At 40.8% G+C, this 23,594-nt stretch overlaps 2 protein-coding genes across 4 annotated transcripts in view; one reads left to right on the top strand and one right to left on the bottom strand.

Moving 5' to 3' along the window:
- Positions 1-18,646, bottom strand: part of emsy (EMSY transcriptional repressor, BRCA2 interacting) — a 30,540-nt gene extending 11,894 nt beyond the window's left edge. Inside the window, exons 1-14 of one of the 3 annotated variants that reach the window (XM_085421272.1) lie at positions 18,395-18,646; positions 16,299-16,392; positions 16,114-16,222; positions 15,914-16,013; positions 15,743-15,817; positions 15,241-15,416; positions 14,995-15,150; positions 9,858-10,117; positions 9,540-9,783; positions 7,949-8,167; positions 7,522-7,668; positions 7,087-7,260; positions 6,879-7,015; positions 4,753-4,926 (exon numbers count right to left, since the gene is read on the bottom strand). In XM_085421272.1, the coding sequence (XP_085277398.1) occupies positions 4,753-4,926; positions 6,879-7,015; positions 7,087-7,260; positions 7,522-7,668; positions 7,949-8,167; positions 9,540-9,783; positions 9,858-10,117; positions 14,995-15,150; positions 15,241-15,416; positions 15,743-15,817; positions 15,914-16,013; positions 16,114-16,219 (1,968 nt within the window). In that variant the 5' untranslated portion in view covers positions 16,220-16,222; positions 16,299-16,392; positions 18,395-18,646. Of the gene's footprint in view, positions 1-4,752; positions 4,927-6,878; positions 7,016-7,086; positions 7,261-7,521; positions 7,669-7,948; positions 8,168-9,539; positions 9,784-9,857; positions 10,118-14,994; positions 15,151-15,240; positions 15,417-15,742; positions 15,818-15,913; positions 16,014-16,113; positions 16,223-16,298; positions 16,393-18,263; positions 18,330-18,394 lie in introns of those variants that run through there. The other 2 variants (XM_085421271.1, XM_085421273.1) reach the window with 2 other exon arrangements.
- Positions 18,647-20,257: 1,611 nt separating this feature from the next.
- Positions 20,258-23,594, top strand: part of arhgef12b (Rho guanine nucleotide exchange factor (GEF) 12b) — a 46,367-nt gene continuing 43,030 nt past the window's right edge. Inside the window, exon 1 of the mRNA XM_085421274.1 lies at positions 20,258-20,928. Coding sequence (XP_085277400.1) covers positions 20,897-20,928 — 32 coding nt within the window. The 5' untranslated portion in view covers positions 20,258-20,896. The remainder of the gene's footprint in view (positions 20,929-23,594) is intronic.

The raw sequence follows: 23,594 nt of genomic DNA on the forward strand, positions 1-23,594 counted from the left end.
ACGCTTTTACGCAGTTTTTCTGTTTTTTAATAATAATAATAATAATAATAATAATAATAATAATAATAATGGATTGCATTTATACAGCGCTTTTTGAGACCCTCAAAGCGCTTTACAATTCCATGATTCATTCACACACTGGTGAAGGCAAGCTACAGTTGTAGCCACAGCTGCCCTGGGGCAGACTGACAGAAGCGAGGCTGCCATATCGCGCCATCGGCCCCTCTGGCCAACACCAGTAGGCGGTAGGTGAAGTGTCTTGCACACGGACACAACGACCGAGACTGTCCGAGCCGGGGCTCGAACCGGCAACCTTCCGATTACAAGACGAACTACCAACTCTTGAACCATGATCGCCCTTTTTTTGTTTTTTTTTGTTTTTTTACATAAGACAACATTCGATCAGGGATGTTTTGCTTCCACGAGCGTCTCTAGCTTGCTTGCCACCATCCTCGCACACCATCAGTGAGCTTCACCTGACTGAACCCGTCAGGGCTCCTTTTCTTTATATGTTACACTGTAATAACTCCCACTGTCTGGCATCTGTTTGAACAGAGTCACCTTCGGCTGAACTTTTATAAATGATATAGAATTTGCCTCTCTGTGGGAAATGGAAAATTAGGTTAAGTACACAGTGACTCAGTGGTTCCTCAGTAGCATTCAGGAACCATAGGCCCATGTTGCAAATCTGCTGCGTCACAATTGTGTAAAGATTTGTGCGCAAGATCTGACGTGTTAGGCGTTGTTCCTACGACGTCATTATTAATGCTTTTCATGGGTTCTTATTACAAAAGGCTCAAGTTATGTCATAGCTTTGCATGTTCCAGGAAGAATACTACTTCCCCTTAATATGGCCTCAAAATAATGCACAACTAATGTGATAACGTAGGCAAAGCAGTTGTGTCATGTAGTAGACCGCAGACGAGACAGCCTTGAGTTATTTTTGAAAAGGTAGATTTCTGAAAACTAAAACTAGACTAATTGAAATAAAATAAGTCAAACCTGACTTTTCGGTGCTTTTTGACGGGACATAAATTCCAATCTCCCAGGTGAAAGGAACCCACAAATCCACCACAACCTGTTAAACTGATTCAAATCTTTGCATCGTGGTGTTTACGTTTTTCCCTTAAAGCTGGCCTTGGAACCACATCATCATACGTGAGCACCAGATGCATCACACACGCACAACATCTACCAGGGATAGCCCTCCTGGAAGAATCCTGTCATTTATATTCTCTCATTAAAAGGGAGACTCCTTTGCAGTTTTATTACAAAACTAAACACAGAGGACAGGATTACCATGAACCGGTGCAGAGAAACGGAGACGGATTGGCATGAGAATAAAACTGGCCACCTTTAACATAGTTTACTGTGTGCACAAATGGAGAAACACAACTGTGTGGGTGCAACTCTCACTGCTTATGTGCAGACACACTGTTGCTGCTGCCAGGAAGTGCTTCCTTCCCTCTTAATGGTAACAAGAGATGGCTACACCAGCGAGTGCACCATTGGTCAAGCCATCCTCATCTTTACAGTTCTTCTAAGGCTTCTCGGTTGTTGTTACAAGTGTAACCCTGGTTAAGGATAATAATAATAATAACATGTATAAAGATATAGTAGATTCTTTTTTAATTTTTTTATACTTCAGATTTATTTGTGTTGTGTAGTCCAATGGCGAGTAAAATGTTCCAAAATATGTGCACCATCTAAAGAGTCTGTTCTGAATGACAATGAAGTGGCTATTTTATGTAGTGGGCTAATAACAGCCTCCATAGCCAGCTTAATGTTTGGGGGATCCCCCCTCAAGAAAAGAGAAATTCTAAAAACTTTTTTTGCAAATAAACAATAACATAAAATATCTGATGGCGAGGCCTGATAAAAATTTTTTTAACAAAAAACCCAGAGAGCGTGCAGCTCTTAAATGTCCCATAAGGCTAATTTGTCGTTAGTGACACAATAAAGTTCACTTTATAAATAAAGCACAGCTTTGCCTCGAGTCAGACGGCTTATCGGAGGCAGCAAGTTGCTTCTTATCAAACATTTTACAGCGGAGTTAGTCGGAAGACGTTATTTAGACTACGAGTTTCTTACTCATGAACGCTGACATTAGCTGAGTCATTTTTCCGTCTGCTTCAGCGGCTGCTGAGTAACTAGGTCATAAACGTCGAAACTGACTGCTTGAGAAAAACAGTTTAAATATTACAGAAACTGGAAACAAACTTTGGTAAACAGGTGTCATGTTCGTCACTGGAAAAGAGAAAAGAGACGCTGGTATTTAAGCCAGTTAAGAAAATGTGGCAATTAGTGGTTTCACTCCAACTGCACAGCAGATTAGCACTGTGGGTGTTTAACTCGGTAACTACAGTACTCATTACTCACTGACCACAGTTTCCCCTCGATGACTAAAAACGAACCTTGAATTCTGAATTTAGACCTTTTTTTTGAGAAGTCTGATATTGAAACAATGACAAAGTATTTGTGAATCAATCTGAAAAAGACAAAGAAAAAAAAATCTGCAGAACTTGTGATTTATGTTTTTGTTATTAGAGAGATATTTTTAACACTGTGTGGCTGACAGCTCGTGTTTTCATTAACCCTTCACTCTAACTTTGTGTGTTTGCAGCACAAAACGACCTGGAAACCAGCGTAGTGGGACTTACCCTCTCAGAATATTTCTGACAATTTTATCTTGAATTCAAATTCCCCCAAAAGGTCTTGAAATATCAGGCGGAGGCTGCAGGCTTTAGTCTGAACAACCTTTTTGTGGGTGTTTCTTCTTAAATTACTATATATGCTTTCGCTAGTCATTTAACATCTGTCAGAAATCTAAGAATTTCTCCAGAAGTTTTCAAAAATAGACAAAATAAAACCCCCCTAGGAACTGAAAGAGGTCAACGACAGTGGCAAAAAACAAATTAGAGCTCAGGAGATACTAATAGCATACAAAAAACAAAAAGTCCACTGGCCACAATACCTGTGTCACCTCACTCTGCAGTTCCCCTCTGGTGAGCTTTAGCCTCTTTCAGCTCACTGTTTTGGCTTTTACAACCTCCAGTTTGAATTCAGGCTCAGCTAAAGTCACATTACACACAGATTCAACAAGTTGCTCCCTCGGAGATAATGGTCCATATTGGCATGACAGCATCACACAGTTGCTGCACATCCTGCTGCACCAGATCCCAAAGGTTCTCTAGTGGAGTGAAATCTGGTGACTGTGGAGGCCATTTGAGGACAGTGAACTCATTGTCATGTTCAAGAAACAAGATGATCTGAGCTTTGTGACATCCTGCTGGACGCAACAACACTCAGGCTGTGGTGTTCAAAATGTTCAGCAGAAAGTCTGACCCCCCCACAGCATTACACCAGCATCAAGAGCAGCTCTGAGCCTTTGATAGAAAGTGGGACTTAACCATGCTTTTATGTTATTTGTGTACTGCCCAATAAATTCTGACCCTACAATCCAAATTGCAGCAGAAATTGAGACCAGGCAATGTTTTTCCAATTGTGTACTGTCCAATTTTGCTGAGCCTGTGCGAACTGTCACCTGAATTTTCTGTTTTCAGATGTCAGGTGATCTTCTGCTGCTGTAGCCCACCTGCTCTTCTGCATACCTTGTTTGTAACAACTGATTATTTGAGTAACTGTTGCCTTCCTATCAGCCTGAAGCAGTCTGGCCATTCTCCACAGACCTCTGACCTCAACAAGGCACGGCCACTGACAAGATATGTTCTCTTTTTCCAAGAGAATCCAAGTAGATCAGCAGTTTATGGACTGCTCAGATGAGCCCATCTGGCACTGACAATCATGTCACTTAAATCACTTGTCTTCCTCAGTCTGATGCTCAATTTAAACCACATCCCTACATGCACTGAGTTGCTGCCGTCTGACTGGATGATTAGAGATGTCCACTAAAAAGCAATAGAACAAGTGTACCTATTAAAGTGGCCCATAAGTATGTTCTTGGTGAAAAAAGTAATGAAACATCGAAAGGTTTTTAATTACTGTGGGGGAAAAAAAAAAATCAGTGGACACAATTTGTGGGTCACATCTTTCAACTGACGCATCTGCCTCCCTGTTTCTCTGTGTGTGCTTGATGTCCAGACACGTATCCCTTTTGATAACACGATCAACTTAAGGGCGATAACATGTCAGTGTTGTGGTTACAGCTCGTTGCTGTGCTCAGACAATTGGCTAATGCAGGTATAATACAGCAGGCCAGAAACATGATCATGTCACAATGCAGTCTGCAGCTGTTTGACCAACAGCAGCAGATCAAATAACTACCACAGCATTCAGCTCTGTGTGATAAGGGGAAGTTGAGGGAGAAACAGGAAAGGTAAGTGTTAAAGCTCCTGCTATACATCTGCCTATAGAACAAGGGGATTTTTTCCCCTTCTGCTTAAGTAGCTGTACATTGATTTTAAATAACCACATCTCACTTCTCTGGAAACATCCAGCGCAGGTGACTGACCTACTGAGCTCCATGAAAAGCACTCTTCTCCTTCTTGAGCAGATCTGTTCCCATTTTCAGAGGAAGAAACCCATACCCATTACTCTTAAGATAAACATGGCTCTTCCTGCACTTATATCACATGACCCTTGCGGTTACTTGTCAGTCAAAAGGTCACATGATTATCCACCCAATGTTTGTCATGTGATAACCTCAGCGGGCTGCGGTCAACCAGTTTGTAATGATGATATTTACATTTTATTAAACAAATATGGTGGAAAAAAAAAACCAACACGTCTCACCTGCGTCTTGCCCTGCTGCCCGTAAACGATCTTGGTCGGGATGATTTTGGTGGCGGTGGCCTGGGACCCGGAGCTCATGCCTTTGGGCTGGGTGACGATCATTTTAGTGATGGGTCTGGAGGCGGTGATGATTGCAGGTTTGGTCCCCTGAACTGCCTGAAGGCCCTTTTCCCCCTGCAGCATACGCAGCAAGCTCATTAGGATTCTTTTTAGCCAAATTCAAATTAAAAACAAAACAAAACAAAAAAACGAATAAAACTGAATAAAAGAAAAAGAAGCACGAATTGCAAGAAACCTAATTTAAAACATAAATTTGTGGGAACCCATACTCACTGACCAAATCCGGTGGGAACTATAGACTTCCAACCTCTCCCCCACCGTTTCCACTAATTTCACCACTGAGTCAATCCCCATAGACTCCCACATTACAATTCCCAACTTTAAAGATCAAACTGTTTACAGTCACGCACAAAAACATGTTTTTTGGTCTCTATAGATAGGTTCCCCCTTCACAATAACTGTACAGGGGTTGAAATTTCTTTTAGAACTCATGTACTTGGATGAGGTTTAACATTAGCAGGGCAGCCATAGGCAGCTGTTCAAACACTGAACCTCCCGACTGTTCGTTGCCTGTTGATGTTTTTTTTTTTTTTGCAGTTTTCTGACAAATAACATGACCTGTTGTGAGCACAGCCCATACAAAAAGTTTGTACTTCTGACTTGGTGACTGAAATTCAAATTTTTCCCATGACAGATTTGTCCGTCTAAGGATTGCAGCCATTCAACCATTGCTAGCGTTAGTTAACGTTACACATGGGTAACTTCAAAAGACCAACAAGGCAGCAGCCAAAAGGCCAGGAACCACTGTCTTTCATATGTGTCGCGGATAATTACAACAAAATAAAATGACACGACCAAGGCAAAAACTGTGGTATTTTGTAAATATAATAATAAACGCAAATTCACTGTGTAATTGTGTAACAGCGTCCTCCTGAAATGCCCCAATAACATTGAGAGTAACATCCTCCTCTCTGCCCCTTAATGGTCTCTGGTCGCTATGGTAACACGCAAATATTTCTTTCAAAATAAGACGCAAAACTACAACACGGGAAAAGACCCAGAGAAACCGAGTTAATGATAAAAACCCTGAAAACCATAAACTTCACACCCGAGCCTCAACTCTCGCGGCTGGTACCAAACAGCTCATGGTCCGGTACCGGCCCGTGGCCCAGGGTTGGGGACCGCTGATATAAAACATCTGAAATAATTACAATGGTCGTTACATTTTCAGAAATATTGACCTCTAACCTTCACCTTGAGGTTGAGGTCACAGAAATTCAAACTCATCAGCCATTTTTAGACGACACACCTATGGTACTGTTTTGAAAATCCTACTTTGCCTTGTTCTCGAGTTATCCAGTACAATGACCAAAGTGGCTAAAGATGTCTAATAGAGGTTTAGTTTCTGAAGATCACCATTAGCTGCAGAAACGCAGCAGCTATTCTTCCTGTGGTCGCAGATCTTTGCATTTTGACAATGCATCATAAGACACACACTTAAACCATATAACTGACACGTCTACTCACATTCTTCATAAACTATTTAGGTAGAGCAAAAGCAAGCTAGCTTTGCTACAATATCTGAATCTGAAGCAGGACGCAGTGACTTAAAGTAAAGAACTGGGCTTGTAAATCTGAGTGGTGAAAGTGAAAGAAGCAGTGAACTGGTGGGCCCGGGGATCAGGCTGTGGTCAGCTGTCAGGTGTAAATATGTGAACATGATGAGGGATTTCCTGAAAATTCCCCTGAATTAATAAAGTTAAATCTGTCAAAGACTTTATAAATAATGAGGTAAAAACACAGCAGGCTTAATATTTTGAAAGCAAACACAAACTAATTACAGCCGGGAAGTCCGCATGATTTCCCCAATAACCAGTTCTGCACTACACCTCATATGTTGGTTACACAAGCATTTTATATTATTGATATTAAATATTACATAATGTTGAATTAAGCTCTAGACAGACAGACTAATCTTTCTCTCTTGTATAAAAAAAAAAAAAAAGGTTAACTGCTCCTATGAGTTTAGCGCACGTGTGAGAATGCTATCACGCTCATCAACTGACCCCAGCATTTAACAGCGTGGTGACCACATTCTTGCCGGGCAGTCCCTGGATGGTCGCTCCTTTGCCCGTGGTTTTCTGCACCACGATGACGTTGGGCTTGGAGGTCATGGGGATGGTGGTGATCTTAGTCGTCGTGCCTGCAGCGGACGAGAACTGATGAGAAACTTGCACTGAACGTAGAAGCGCTCTAGACCTCCCTCTGACTCACCGGACACGATGTTGCTGCTGATGATCTTTCCTCCCAGAGTGGCCAGAGACTTGGGCACCACGGTGATGATGCTGCCGCTGGTGGTCTTGACGTAAGTGGTCCCGCCACTGGAGGCTGATATTCTGGCCCCGATGTTGGGACTAACAGTGGGTCTCGTGTAGGTGGTCTGGGTAGCTACACGAAGGAATACAGAATTACTGTTGTCCACCTTAAAGATATCGACAGGAGCGTCTCCATCGAGGATTAAATTAAGCTGCCACATTACCGGTGAGATAATTAACTCCGTTTAAATAGTCTATGATTAAATCTGAATGACAAAGAGTCACAGGTGTCATTACAGTTTTACTCTGGTCACAAAGACGACCTTTAAGTTACACGCGATCTCTCCTTTCCTGGATCAGATGTGGAGTTTTTGATCCCCTCGCCCCCACTCACCTGTGGGCTGAGTGACCAGCTTTGTGGTCATGATGGCTCCGTTGCTACTGACAACCATGATGGGAGAAGAGCTGCTGCTGGACAAAGCCGCCGAAGGCTTGGGCAGGATTTTGCTGGGCTGCACCTGCTGAGTGATGATCTTCACCCCTGCACACAAACCACACATTAACAAACAGTGCGGTCGTATCACGATATTCACTTTCTAAACAGATTCACTGTCGTGCTTTGTTTCTTTTCAAACAGCTGTGCGTCATATGAAAGAAAATGGTTAACCACCAGCAAAAGGCAAAAAAAAAGAAAAAAAAAAAGATATGAGCTTATTTTGTGAAATAGATATAATACAGGTATTGCAAACAGCACGTGGTTAAAATGAAATAAAATGACAGAACTGAAACACAAACACACAATAAAGGCTCGTCATGGTTACCGGACTCTTGTTTGATCTGAATGGTGGGCTTGGCTCCCGGTGAGGAGGTGGTGGTCTGGGTCTGACCGACGTTGGACGCTCCTAAAGGCGAGCTCTGCTGCAGCTGTTTGGGTGACTGTTGTTTGGGGAACTGGGCCAGGATCTGAGTGGGTGAGGCCATTAGTGTCTTCGGTGAAGGAAGTCTGGCTGTAGAGACCTTCACTCCAGCTGAAACTCCACCTGCAACCGACAACTTTGACGGTAAGATACAAAACCTAACAGGTGACGTCCCAGAGAAGGTTCCTCCCCCTCATGTCTAATGTTATGTTTGCAAAACTAGAAGATTGAACATTTAAGAGAGATTATCTGGTTAAAATCATATTAAAACCCACGAGCTTAAATCTTTTTACACTAATGACTCAAAATCATTTTAATCAGTAAAGTATCATTAACATTATTTTAATGTGTTTTCACAAAAAACTATTTTACAAAGGTTAACTTAATATTACTTTGTCATGTCTATCCACTTATACTAATACTGCCTTTTTCCCTCTCTTGAGCAACTAAGCTGTTGATAACATGACAGTTTTGAGTCTTTATGGCATGCTGACATTAAGCAATTAAGGCCAGATACACCATGAAAGGTGGAAGACACTCGAAGAATTCAATTGGATAATTTGCCAAAAGCAAGGATGGTGGTAAAAATAACTTTTGGTGCAAGGTGGAAACTTTTTAAGGATTTTTTAAATCAGATTTTGTAGATCTATATGTGCAGTTTGAAAGTCCTGGTGACCGCTTTTAAATAATGTTTCTGAATGGAAAGACTTGCTTCTAGAAGATGATGGATCGTATCAGATTATATAACCCAGGCTTGGCCAGCTCCAGGCCTCGAGGGCCAGTGTCCTGCAGGTTTTAGATATTACCCTGGGTCAGCACACCCAAATCCAATGATTAGTTCATTGCCAGGTCTCTGGAGAACTTCAAGAGATGTTGAGGAGGTAATTTAACCATTTAAATCAGCTGCGATGGATCAAGGACACATGTAAAACCTGCAGGACACCGGCCGGCACTGGCTTGGACACCACTGATATAACCGATCCAGTGATTTCAGCTCGTACTGGAAAGATAAGGTACGTCCCTAACAAGTAATAGTAGTACTCTACTGCTAGAGTAGTAAATGAACAGAAATGAAATCAGCAGCTATATTAATAACTACATAAACTGAATCATCAAGAAGTCAGAGTTTTACTGCTTTACCCTAATATTTGACATATTTATTCACTCAAATTTATTTTTATAAATTTAATTAGCTGAAATGTTAAGTTGTTATTCTCTGCTGCCCCCAAGTGGACAAAGCAGTTAATAATACAGCTTTAAATTCATGTGTCATGCAATCCAACCTACAAAGCACTGGAGTTTAAAGGCACAGAGCCATGGAACAGTACAACCAAACTGAATAATTATCATTGAGAATAATCTGGTGTTTTTTTGATTCACTAACTAACTAATTTATTTTGAGCCCTGCTATTCTCTTGGCACCTTTGGAGCACACGTTTTTGTTTTGTCTGAAGATGGACCTGGCAGAAAAACTGAGCACAGAGGAGGAACCTACACGGTGTGACTGTCGACATGACCGCTGATGGTGTGGAGGAGACCACTGTGGTCACAGCGATGGTGTTGGGGTTCGTGGAAGTGCTGGAGCTGGCTGGAAAAACCACCGTCTGCTTTTGTGTGGGTGTGGTCAGCACAGAGGTGGACCCCAGCTTTGACACAGCGGTGGCGTTGTTGTGGGCGTGGGACTTGGACAGGATGTTGGGCACGAAATTGGAACTCGGGGAAGTCGTCACGATGATCACCTGTTGAAACACGAGACGTTTAAACTCAGAAGCAGCGTCTAGAGAGACGAGCCGAGGTAGGGTTCGACTGTCACCTTCTGCGTGGTGGTGCTGGTCGTCTGGATGGTGGGCTTGGTGAAGGTGATCTTGACGGGGGACAGGTGAGGCGGTAAGGAGTTGGCGATGCTCTGCATGATGCTGCTCATCTTGGGGCTGCCGCTCACGGGCACCGTGATGTTCTTGGATACCGGCGGGGACACCTTAGTAACTTCTTTCAGCATCACCGGAGACGAGCTGGACGAGTTCGTGCGCCTTCGCTTGCGAGGCTTCTCGTCCTCATCGGAACAACTAACACCTGAAAGGCGAAATCAGCGGGAAAAATTAAGGATGACTGAGACTGTATCACTGAGTAGGGATACGCTTGAGGATTTTGCTTTTTAATTGCTGATAATCAAGAAGTACTAACTGCGATCAAGACAAGATGACTGAGATTAAATAATAAATCAGTCAGCAGAATGTTATTCAGTCTATTTCACTGACTGTACTTGGCTTGTGACAGAAATGTAACATTAAACCCTAAAATAAAAGAAAGTTTATGGGGTAAAAATTATGAATTAACAACTACCAGTAAAAATCCTAATCTGCAAATTTCTACACAGTTCTATAACTTAACTCATTCATAAATCAAAACCTCTTAATTACATCTTTAGTTCTAATGATGTACAGATGCTCTGTCTTCCGGTGCCTCATTCCCGCGCTACATTCTCCTGTCACACATTGTTTCTACCAGCTGTTTAATCGGCAGCAGATGCTGGTGGGATTGTCAAACCTGAGCCAACATGTCCTAACAGACGCCATGTTTAGGAAACTCAGATCTCACATTCCCAGCCAGTTTAGTCTGGAGTGTGGGGAGAGTATGTGAATCACTGGTGCTAAGAGAGACAGCAGTTTAAAATCACCTTGTAACAAACAGACAAGCATCGCAGTGCCCCCTTTAGGCTGAGCAGTAGATTTTTCTTTTTTTAAATATACAAACCACAGTCTCTCCCTCCTATGGAAGCCCGTTTCCGCCACTAAAAAAAAAAAAAAGCTAGTATCCATAACACGAAATTTCGAGTTATTTTCTCGAAATTTCGAGTTATCTCCAAATTTCGAGAAATATAACTCGAAATTTCGAGTTACTTTTCTCAAAATTTCGAGTTAGCTCTGCCAATCAAAAATATACGTGAATGAGGTCGCTTTCTTGTTACACGGAAGCATATGGCGCAGGACCGCGCACTCAAAAACGGATCCCAACAAATTAAAGTATGTTTGCTGATAGTAACACCATGTGATTCAGCTAATAACACAGGGATTTCATCATTTGTGAAGCCAGGCTGAAAACACTCAGCAATCTGTGCATTCACGACTGGATGTAATACCGGTAGCTTAGCTGTAGCATTTGTAGCTGAGGGCTGCAGCTTCCTGGTAACATGGAAATGACGTCATTCACGTAGATTACTGATTGGCAGCGCGAACTCGAAATTTCGAGTTGCTTTTCTCAAAATTTTGAGTTAATATGTCGAAATTTCGAGAAAATAACTCGAAATTTTGAGTTATGGATCCTTTTTTTTTAGTGGCGGAAACGGGCTTCCATACCCTCCTTATCTTCAATTCCAAACTCTATTATAAAAACATAACATGAAAGCTGAAGAAGAGTACATCCCACTCCGAGGTTAAAGAACGCATCAATAAAATGACATTTACTTCAAAGTTATTTAGACATTTTACTCAAAGACATCGGCACTCATTTAAATGAGAAACTGTTTCTGGAGGGCTGGAAATTTCTTTCAAGTCTGAACACGTTCAAATGCAAAAGAAGTGATTTCAAGTGCAGCACCTCTCTGCCATCAGTTACAAGAAATAAAGCACTAAAGAACAGTGTTGGTCAAGTTACTTGAAAAAAGTAACCAGTAACTAATTACTGATTACTTCCCCAAAAAAGTAATCCCGTTACTTTACTGATTGCTTATTTTCAAAAGTAATTAATTACTTAGTTACTTTTTAAAAACACGATTTACAACCTGAAGAGGTGATAAAGCGATAGATCTTTCAGCCCAATTCTACTTTTTCTACATAATCCATCATACAAAATGTAATCAAATGGAAAAGTCTCTTTTTAAAACTTGTTTTATCAGTTTTAATCTTTTAACTTTATGCATCAAGCAAAAATGTAATTATATGCAACATTCTCTGACTGGAAGAAATTAGTTTAACATTTAAACCTATTTTCTACACATTCCAGCACATAAAATTAAATATTTTTTGTGTTTACACTCACTCTTTCAAACAGATGCAAGTAAAACACAGCAGAAAATAAATACGGTCCTGTTGCTCTATTTTCACCTGTAAAGCAGGACTCCGGTAGGCGGAGGTTTACCCTGGTGTAGGTGTGCTGCGGTCAGTTGAAGAATCCGCGAGTTTCTCTGTGAGTTTCCCATCACGTCGTAGCTACTCGGTGCTTGCTTGGAAGTTTAGGGGTTTTTTCGCTGTAAAAAGAAGTTTTCTTCCCACGCACGATGGACGCTAATGTTTTTGTCACTTTTTATGGAATCAAACTCAAAGTAAGGTCAGTACTTCCACACTTTAAACGCTGCACGCTCATACTCTCTCCCACAATCGATATGTGATCCATTGTTGATCTGCACACAGCTGTTGTCACTAACGGCGCACTCGCTTACGTCACTGTCGTGAGACAGTCTCGCAAAAAATCACGGTTTTAGTAACGCAGCGTTCCTACGGGAAAGTAACGGTAATCTAATTACCGTTTTTGCAATAGTAATCCCTTACTTTACTCGTTACTTGAAAAAAGTAATCAGATTACAGTAACGCGTTACTGCCCATCTCTGCTAAAGAATAAAGCTCATTATTTACATAGCACTAGCTTACAACAACAGTTGTCGCATGGGGGTTTTATAGTGTAAGGTAAAGACTGTACAAAGGTAAAGAGACAACACCAGTGAGCCAGCACTTGGCGACAGTGGGGAGGAAGAACTTTCTTTTTAAAAAGTGACTTTTGGTAGAAAGAGACTCGGGGAAGTTACGGGGAAACTGAGGAGAAGAAAAAGAGGCCAGATCAGCAAGTGGTGAGAAAAAAAAAATGTTCAGTGCATCATGGGAAATCCCCCAGCAGCCTGAGCCTACAGCAGCATAACTAAGGTTAACTAAGATTAAGCCCAATCTTAAAAGTAGAGAGACTGTCTGCCTCGTGAATCCAAACTGGGATCTGCTTCCATGAGGTCTGCTCTCAAATAGAGATGGCACGATACCACTTTTTTATGTCCGATACCGATATCATAAATTTGGATATCTGCCGATACCGATATGAATCCGATATAGTGTTTTTTAATCAACAAAGCTGTTTTTTAAATATCTTGCTGCATTTTGTATAAGTTCATACTCAAGTTTAAAACAACAACTACACTAAAGCTATTCTGTTATACCTGTATGCAAAAAAAAATATTTCATAGTTCAGCAATACTGATCAATCTAATAAACTTAAACCTACACCATCCTCCCTATTCTGGTATTTTAAAGAGTACTTAGCATAAATATTAAGCAACCTAACTAATAGGGTTCCAACTCCCAGCAACAACAAAAATAAATAAATAAAAAATAGGGAACCACCCCTCACGCTCCACCTCATGATGCTTAATCGACGTAATCAACCTTAATTTGATGCAGTGTGAAAAAAAATGCACAGAAATCAATTATTTTTCAAGAAATATTAAATAGATTCAACATCTTTCTTCAACAAAATTGCAGACTGCACAGATGGTACCTTCCCAAAGGAAAAAGTACTATAGCTTACTAGGGTATATACAGTATATATATATTAGACTTAATAGTCACTATATACAGTAATGGACTTCTATTCATTTTGCATCAAATTAAAACTTTGGGTGTCAGATAATTATTTATTAAAAGCTCGACATTTTAAATGAGAATAAGAAAGAAAAGTATGTCTTTGTGCCCCCTTTTCCCTGTTAATGCCCTATCGGCCCCCCTGGCTAAACTTTGCTAGATCCGCCCCTGCACAGTTACCAGCGTCAGCTACGTAGAAAAAGATCCTCCAACAGCTTATCAAGCTTAAACGTGCTGCTGTTGTTTATCCGCTGGTTTCCTCTTTCTGGTGCAAAGTGGGCCAAAAGCAAACTAGAGACACGGACTCGCGACAGAAAAGCCGATCAGCTGATCGTTAAGCAGTTTCATGATTGAAGTAGCAGCAAGAAGAGGCAGTCGCTCCATATATCAGTTGTTAAGCTTAACGCAGGAATGCTTTACAAACATTCAGAGATGGACTTACACACTTGCTTTACTTCTCTCGGGGATAACTTTGTCGGAGATGAAATGCCGGGTTGCTAGCGAAGCTCCAAATGCTATCCAGACCACCGACCGGTCCTGCATGCCACAGCCGCTCTATCACGTGATGCATACTGCTCCGACGTGCTAACGTTCTGAGGTGAGTTACGGCGTGTCGCAAGTTTTGTGAGCTGCTTTCGTGATATTTAATGGATCGGATTACATTTTTTATTTTTCTCCGATATCCGATCCAGTAATTTAGGTCAGTATCGGACCGATACCGATACGTAATATCGGATCGGTCCATCTCTACTCTCAAATATGTCAAACTAATCATTTAAGGGACTATGTTTGTGAGTGTGAGGTTTGAAAGTTAATACAGAGTTAAAATTAAGCACAAAATCAGCAAAAATCTTCAGACTCATGTTACGGTTCAGTCTTCCCAACATCTCACACCCATCATTTGCCTCTTCCACTGAGCTCTTATAAACCGTCTAACAGAGAAGAAAAATACAAACTTACACCCAGCAAGTCAGCATATGAAGACAAACACAGACAAACCAGAAGGTTTGGTGACAACTGTGACAGAGAAACTGAGAGATCGCTGGGATCCTGCTGATATGTTAGAAAGGCTTTCTCTAACTGAGCACTTGTGCTGGTTTAAATAACACATATGTAAATAAAGGATGACAGTTTTGGTAACTTGTGTTATTTAATGACATGTTAATTAGCCATGCAGTTAGCCTCCTCCCTGAAAAGTATTTTTAATTTTATTTATATAGCAGCAAATCACAACAGTCGGCTCAAGTTATGTTGCTATTTATTATTTCCCTTTCATGTTGCTTCTGTCCAAAGCAAGAGAAAAGTTGATACGATGTTGCTGACACTCACTTTTCACATACACAGTGCTGCCGCTGGGCAGCACCACCACGTTGGATGAAGGGCTGGGTGGCCGTGGAGATTTCACTGTTGCTCCTATAGGGCCGCTGGTCGCCGTGGTGCTGGTGGAGGTGCAGGTGGTGCTCGTGTAGGAGTAGCACACCACGACTACAGGGAGGAAATGAAACACATCATTCAATGCCCAAAGTGTTTGAAAACAGCCAGAGTCCGATGCAAAGTGAATGTTTCTGGCTTTACCCTCTTTGTTCCCCGTTTCAGCTGGCAGCAGGAGGGAGGCGTTCTGATTGGCTGTGGCGCTGGCCACAGCGTTAGCTGTGACTGTAAAGGCCGTCTGGGGAACCAGCCTCGGCATCAAAGGAACAAGCCTCCGCCCTTCAATGGACCACTCAGAGGAGCTGTTTGGACCCGACATGCTGAAAAAGAAAAAGAACGGAAATCTGATTAGAGGACGGCACGAGAGGAAACGTTATAAGTCCTCAAAGTTACTCAGGCTCAGAGTCAGGGTACAACAAAGGCCTGTTTAAAACCTAAAGCTTTTATTTCCACATGCTTTCACTCCACACCTTACAGTTTGACAAGCACTGGAGCAGAGGTTGGTTAAATAAATAGCCAAATAGCTCATTGTTGCTAAAGTGAATGAGGAAAAGACTAATGAAAACTTTGAGGAAAACCTGGATACGTCCCTTTTGCTCTCCTCCACAGACATTACAGAGCTGGACTTAAACAGTCTCATACTTACTGATAAGCGATGGTGGTGAGGCGCTCATCGTTGACAGCCCTGCGGACCTCTGCGCGATGACGCTCTGTAGAGATGCTGTGAGGGCAAGGGTAAAAAGGAAAGGCTGGTTTTAAATAAACCTAACTCTGCAAGCAAAAATGAAAGAAACTATTTAAAAACAACAAATATTACCCGAGGATTTTAGTGAGCTCGCCCAGCAGATCCTTCTTGTCCTTTGTCAGGTCTCCTTGGGCTCTCAGAGCGCTGATGACCCCAGCGTACGCCTCCAGCTCTGCGACACACAAACATCAGTCTGTAAATGTTGCAGGTCTTTTGCATATAAAAGAGATTCAATCAGAGCCACTGATAACATTGCACTGCTTTGAGCTCACCCAGTTTCCGCAGAATTCTTTTGCACTCATCCCTGCCCAGGTCAAGGATGGTGGGCCACACCACCGGCATGGTACCAGCTAGCACTGGTTTCTCCAGCTGAATCATTGGCTAAGAAGACAGTAAGCAAGAAGGCAAGTTAGGACTCGATTTCCCATAAACCACAGTGCTTCATGGTTAAGCTCACCAGGCCCCGTGCACTCTTTCTTCAAGAGCTTCAGCAAACTGTCATTCCATGGAGGTAAATTGGACTCATCCCGATATAACAAGCAGAGTTTTTCCTGAATATAAAACATGTCAGCACAAAGAGTTTTACGACCAGGACTAGCAAAAATAAAACCGTTAAAACTATTTTTATACAGAATTTAATTTACTCAAGCGCAAATATATTTATGTTTATCGAATGGCCAAAAATAACAGGGAAATGCTAAGACTTCTAATAATTAAGGTAACACAGATTCTGTTTTATATGAACCATATAAAATAGGCCAAATCCTGATGAGGTCTCTGACGTAAACAAAGGGGACAGTCATTAAATGTGGAAATGAACCGCTTCTCCTTTGTTTCCCTTACATGTAGCGACATCTAAAAATCAATATGGGACAGATACCACAAATTTTAACAAAATAAATAACAATATTATAACAGTGACAACACAATGATTTGGAAATGGTCTCATATCTACATGGCACCTTTCTCTAGTCTTTCTCACTACTCCAAGCCACTGTAGCCGTACATCAATACAGTGCTTTATTCTTCAGTATTAAGCACTTTATCTACCTCACCAACTGCTCTAATATGCAAGTCTTTGGACAGTAGGATGAAGGTGCTGGACTATTAAAAAACACCAAATGTCAACACATGAAAAGGTGTGATAGTCCACCTTAGGTAACAGAAGAGAGTTAAGGGAAGCAAGTTCAACCTAGCCAGGCTTTCTTTGTGATAGCTGACTTGAAAAAGCGTCAAATCCAGATCAGAGATAACAACGAAGAGAAAATATAACACTTCTGGACCATTTTAAACTGAAACGCTGAACATAAGCTGCTCTTAATTAAGTTTTTCAGCACATTACCGTGGTGATCCAAGTAAGAAAAGACCCACCTTCGTAAGAATGAAAGCTATTAACCCCTTAATCTCTCTTCATACTACACTGCTCTCCATTGTATTGTGTTCATTTGACCTGCTACCTCTGCTCTTTGCTTAAATTTAATATAGGACTTTCAATATCCGGTCACAGGAGTATGTAAGAGTATGGAACTACATTTCTTTATTTCATTACATTTTAAGTTAAAGATTATATTTTTTTAAATTGTTTCATGTATGTGCCTTTTATTATGTGTATGCCCACTTAAACTGGATATATATTACTATATATAAATATATATTAGATACATGGCCACCAATTAGACAACCTATTCATATTAATAACAAATGCTATAATCTTAACAAATGGATTGCTTTGCAAATAAAGTAGAAGAAAAACCATTATCTTGTAATTTGCATTTCTAAAACAAATACTTGCACAAGTCTGAACATGCAAAACAGTCTGCAGTTAAGCAGTCTGCAACCAGCGACTGCACTTGACTCATTTAAAGCATGCATTGCCACATCAACACAGCTGTCAGTGGAAACAGGGATGTTCAGCTATTAGACAGACGTAGTTTAGTATCACATCTTTGGTTGGTTCATTTTACTCTAGAGCAAAAAAGCTGAATGAAGAGGCTCCAAAAAGTGTGCTTTCTGTCGGGGACTGTGTACGCCTCTCCCGGCTAGATTGCCCCAGACCAGCCCGCACAGATGTCAGTAAGAGCTGAACAGTTAACAGTCGGTGTTCCGCCCATCACCGGGCCTCTCAACCAATAAACACTGCCAACAAAATACATAAAAATTCTTCTTTGGTTTAATCTAACTCAACCCTATTGCAGACTTTACATGCCGAAGAGCACTGAAGGTGCTAACACTTAGAAAAGGAAAGCGGTTTTCTCTCTGGGTCAGGCATTATGCTGTAAACAATGAAAAATGTTGCTGCTACATTTTCTGGGTCAATTTCTGTTAGTACGTCGCAAAACAACGGTGCATACCGCCTTCATCAAACTGCCCCGCGATGCTTCCAGTGCGGTGCAAATATGTCCAATAACCTCAGGATACATACTAGCATGCCCCCAGAATGAAGTACCAGTAGATGAGCATCATATTTAGTCATCTTGATGACAAAAACCTTTGCAGTGGATGCTGTTAGCTTAGCTTAGCAACCTAGCTGTTTCTATGAGCCAAACGTCTCACCGTCCGGTAGCAGTGCCACTTCAAGGCCTTCGGAAAGCCGCCATCCCAATAAACATGGCCGACCGCAAGACATTTAGATAGTTTACCACATCGTGAAGGAGATCTCTAGTGAAAGTGCCAAAGAAAACGGGAGCTAAGGTGCTAAAACAGCTGATCTGCCTAAATATGTGACAATGTTTATGTTGTCTGTTTTTTTTTTTAAGTATCTGTGGTTGGCCTGTGGACGGATGCCCTTCTTGTTCGTGTAACAATCCTTGTTGCTGCTTCTTCTGTACCAGTGCACTGGTGCCCCCTACAGGCGTTTGATTGTAAGTCCGCCAAAGACAGTTGATCAGCCAGTTTACAATGAACCACATTGTCAAATAAAGATCTATAGTCTCCGGGTTGACTTAAAAAACAAAACGAAACCATAATATATAGTGCAATATCGTCAACTAAGACAAAAAAAAAATAAAATCAAAGCAGGGTCAGGGCCAAAACCATTGTAAAAGACTGATATCACCTTGGCACCACCTGTTCGAACCTGCACTTTCAGATTAACAGTAACACATATAGTAATATATTAATATTCTATTGATATGAAGTACGCTCATGTCAGAAAACTTTACTGCAGAATAGCTCCAGACCTGCAGACATCAACTGACCCCTGCACTTTATGGTCCAGTTGCCTCTTTTGTATTGTGTGCATGTGCTACTTTGTGATTTGCCTAATGTTTATTTCTTTTTTTGTTTTTTAAGTAACAGTTTTAAGGGATGCTTGTGTAACATTTATTTAATCATACATGAATGTATGCATGTAGTTTCAACCTTGTTGCACCACACAGGAGTGGCTCAGTGACTCATCCCAATCTCAAACTGCTTTATTTCTAATGACAACAAAGATTTCTATTCTATACTATATTTTTACATGTCACTTGTTGTCACGTGTTGCTTTGTCAATTAATAGCGAAATATTGTAATATAATAATACTTTATGCACGGATCAGTAATTGTTCTGGAAACTAAATAAATCTGAATTGAAGTGGCAGCAAAAACTCGAGAACAAATAAAAATAGAAACCATTTAGATAATGCAAAACTATTAACTCTGGTATTAAGGATAACAGAATTTGATCCATTTACATTTGTCCAACCCATTTTACATTGTGGGTCACACAGCCCAGTTTTGTCTTAAGTAGTGTGGACCAGTGGCCCTTCTCTGTCAGTGTAAAGAAGTTTATACATATTTATATAAATATAGTTTATAGATTTAAATATGCAGAACGTTTTGAGTGTATGGATTATTAAAGCCAGGAGGTTCATAAAATAAAATGATTAATCAGCTAACAGATTAAAGCAGCTTAAGTATCAGACAGACCTGTTAGTTATTTAAAGGGATAATATTAAATGAGAAAACTCTCAGTGCGCTATATTCCAGTATATGCTGAGGAAATTAAGAAAAGAGGAAATTAAGTCTGCACCCCCAGAGCGCCTTCTTAATGTGCTCCAAGCCACGCTGAAATAAAACCGACATCCATGTATGGCATAAAATAGAAGTTAAACAAAGCAGCAGTTTAAATAGATGAAAACACGTAAAGACTTTTCTACATAATATCTGCAAAACCCGATCCTTTACAGCACAAATTGTGCTTGGGTAAAGTGTATCTGTGTGTAATCAGATTAACTTTAAGAGTGTGTTGCACAGAAAGTGATTCACTGTTAGATAAGGTAAAAACAAACAAACAAACAAACCCCACCATATTCGTTATAAAGCGTATAGTTTAGAGAACTCCGATGGGCTCCTAAACGCATCGTGATGGAAGGTGTGTTTTTCCTCCTCTTTTCACTTCTTTTTTGGGGAGGGGGCACAAAGCATTTCCTCTTTCCCAAATGCATCACACAGCAGAGCAACGACCGCGACTCTTCGCACAAATTAGCGATAAGATCGGCTGCGGGATGCCCCAGAAAGCACGAACCGTCCACATCCGCGCAGTGAACAACACCGGGACGTCGCGCAAATAAGAGGGGGGAAAAAGTTCATTTTGGATCCAGCAGCCAAAGTTTGACGTAATTCTCCCCCGGACACCAGGAATAGTCTGGAGTGTCATCATGGAAGTATTTCCTAAGGAAAAACAAGAGATTCTCTCTCTCTCTCTCTGAACTTGAAGGTAATCTGAGAATGTGAAAGCTGGGGAGAAAAACCAGTTTTTTTCCAGATGTCCATCTCCTGATGCAGGCAGCGGCTGCTTTCTGAAAGAAGCGAATTTCATTTCATCACTTCTGCTGGAGTTTAAACAGCTGGATCGTCCCATAGATACATAAAAACACACATCCTGTGTCTCCGAGGAGCTTTACTTTTGATTTTTAAACCTTCATGCTGGATGTAAAGACTAGGCAGCGTTTCGGGGACGTGCATGGACGCGTAGGAGACGAAATGAAGAAGCAGTTTTAGTACAGAAGAGTCGGGAGTTATGATGGTAATGTTGTTTGGGTGAAGCCGTCGGAAACTCACAAGGGAAGCCCAATGAGTGGCACACAGTCAACACTCGCTGACAAGTAAGTTCGCCACTCTCTCTCACACTCTCATTCTCTGCGTGTCTTTATTTGTTGCTTAATTTTGGCTTACGTGCTGACGAATGGGTTTTCGGGTCAGTTTTGTGAATGGAAAGACACCTTAGTGCACCACACCCGATTCCATTAAAAAACACCTGATTTTAAAATATATTCCCGGCTGGAAAACATAAACAACACATAATCGGATTGGATTATTTGTATTTTAGTTTCGTATTTTTCTTTTTTGTTAATTCGGCGATTTAATGATTCAATTCATCTATGTATTTTAATGCTTATTTTAAATGTAAATTAAAAGCTGGATTTTAATACACTTAAAGTTGTTTTATCTACTACTTGGACTGCCGAACAAAGCACACGGCTTTGATAAACACTTAAGCAACTTTAATAATCTCACAGCAACGTTATCCAGGTAATAACGACAGGGAAAATCAAAATTTACAGTTTTCTCAGTGGAGTTCATGAACATGTCCATTGTAAAACTAATTGGCCACAGAACTGGGCAGGGTTTTCCCCTGTTTGACTCCAGAATATGACTGTCAGAGTTGAACCAGAAGAGGGATATTTCGTGGTGCTGCTATGTTTTCAATTAGTTGTCTCTAATATATTGCTTAATTTGAGAGTTTCCTGAGTATTTTTGTTGTATACTCTTGAAAGGCATCCATTAGTACTTGTTCAGTGAGTCAGCATGTTTTCTAGGATACACACAGGAATCACCACCAGTCACTGGACCTTCGACATCTCCAAATCCTTGACTAAAGTCACATGACTTCAATACAGGCAGGGAGTTTCACTGACAGGCTGTAGCAAAGGGAAGCAGGTATAATGTATTAACCCCCACCCTTATTAATCACTGATAACAACCTCAAATAAAGAATCAATCATTATTTTATGTTTTCATGTTGTTCGGTGTCTTCCTTCTCTGAGATAGAAACATTACAGGCTGACTTTGACTCACATTCAATCCCATATAAGCTATTTCTGTATTTGTTTTTCTTACACTTTGCAGTCAGGAGTTTTCTTTGAGGAAACTATTGAATAAAAGCACACATGACTGCCTTGGAGAGTCAAACAAAGTCATTTGATTTCTCGACCTTCAGCCTGCAGGAAGGACCCAGTCAGTCGACTGCTTTGCTGGTTTTTTAAGACAACGAGTCTCTTCTGTGTTCATATCTGCTTAATGATCATACAATCTTAATGATTCTTAATAGGCCTTAGAAGAGAAAGCCTGCCAAAATATGACTCATAAATCATACAGACTGAGTCATGTAACTCAGTCTGTATTTGAAACTAGGACTGTCCTGTATAACTATTAACATTGACACAGGTGTTCTTTTTTTAAATTAAACTAAGGCGCTGGTTAGCCTAGTTTAGCACAGTAGCTAAAAGTATCAGGAAATTGCTTATTCTGGTCTCGCTCCGACACAAAGGTACCAAATGTGCTAATGTCACTGTTAAAATAATGTAGAGAAATGGTTAGTAATGCATTTTTAGTTGTGTGTAAATTTATTTAGAGATATGCAAGATGTTTATTTGTTGGAGATCTTGATGAATGAGCGATATTTGGAGGTCTCTGTAGGCCAGGGGTGGGGGAACTCCAGGCCTCAAGGGTCTTGCAGGTTTTAGACGTGTCCTTGATCCAACACAGCTGATTTTAATGGCTAATTTACCTCCTCAACATGTCCTGAAGTTCTCCAGAGGCCTGGAGTTCCCCACCCCTGCTGGAGGCCTTTTTGATTTGGAGGAACCCTGGCTAGCTTGTTGACATCACCGAATCGTTGGTGAGCGGTCGCTGGAGTTTGCGGGCTGTCATCAGGTGAAATCAGTCAGGAAGAGGGTGTTGAACCAAAAACCTTCAAGTGATTGGTTTGGTTAGTGGCTCACTGGTCCAGCTGCCTCTAGTTTGCATCAAAGGCTTTCTCCAGATATTTGCTATTTACTCTCAGGGCTGTAGTGAAACTTCAGAAAGTGCCACACAAACTGGATGACGTTGATGGTTGCCACGGGAACACGGATGAGCCCAGAGGCCTGCATGACTGGGGCCCTACACACAGCTATAGAAGAAGTGATTATCAATCTTCTTAGTTCACTCTGGATGAAACTACTTAAGAGCATGTCGAGAAATGTTGTCTAAAACCACCACAATGATGTTTATCCATTAAAAAAAACAATCAAGTCCAAGATTGCTGGAACTATAACCACAAAAAGCAGTTTGGTTTTAATAAATTCTGATCTTCGCTGAGATCCTTTAGATATAAGCCGCTTAGTTCATGATGAATATGAGGTCATTGTTTATTACATTTTTAAACTAGTTAGCAGCTTATAATAATAATAATAATAATAATAATAATAATAATAATAATAATAATAATAATAATAATAAACTTTATTTATAAAGCACACTAAAAAACCAAGGGTATACCAAAAGGCTTGACAAAATAAGATAGGAAAAAAAATTTGGGAGAGGGAAAAGAGAGAGAGAAAGGACCCGGCACGTATTAAATATAAAACCATGAGATTCATAATACATAAAAGTTGCAGAGATAATGATGATGTGCTGCAGAGATTTGCAAATGATGTAGTTGCTATTATTTGCATCAGCTTTACGATGATAGCAGTTTCAACTAACATGTGTGTTTGTTTGTTTGTTT

The sequence above is a fragment of the Rhamphochromis longiceps genome, linkage group LG10, assembly GCF_057381845.1.
Source record: "Rhamphochromis longiceps isolate RC_006_pf linkage group LG10, R_longiceps_female_GT1.1, whole genome shotgun sequence".
Taxonomy (NCBI): domain Eukaryota; kingdom Metazoa; phylum Chordata; class Actinopteri; order Cichliformes; family Cichlidae; genus Rhamphochromis; species Rhamphochromis longiceps.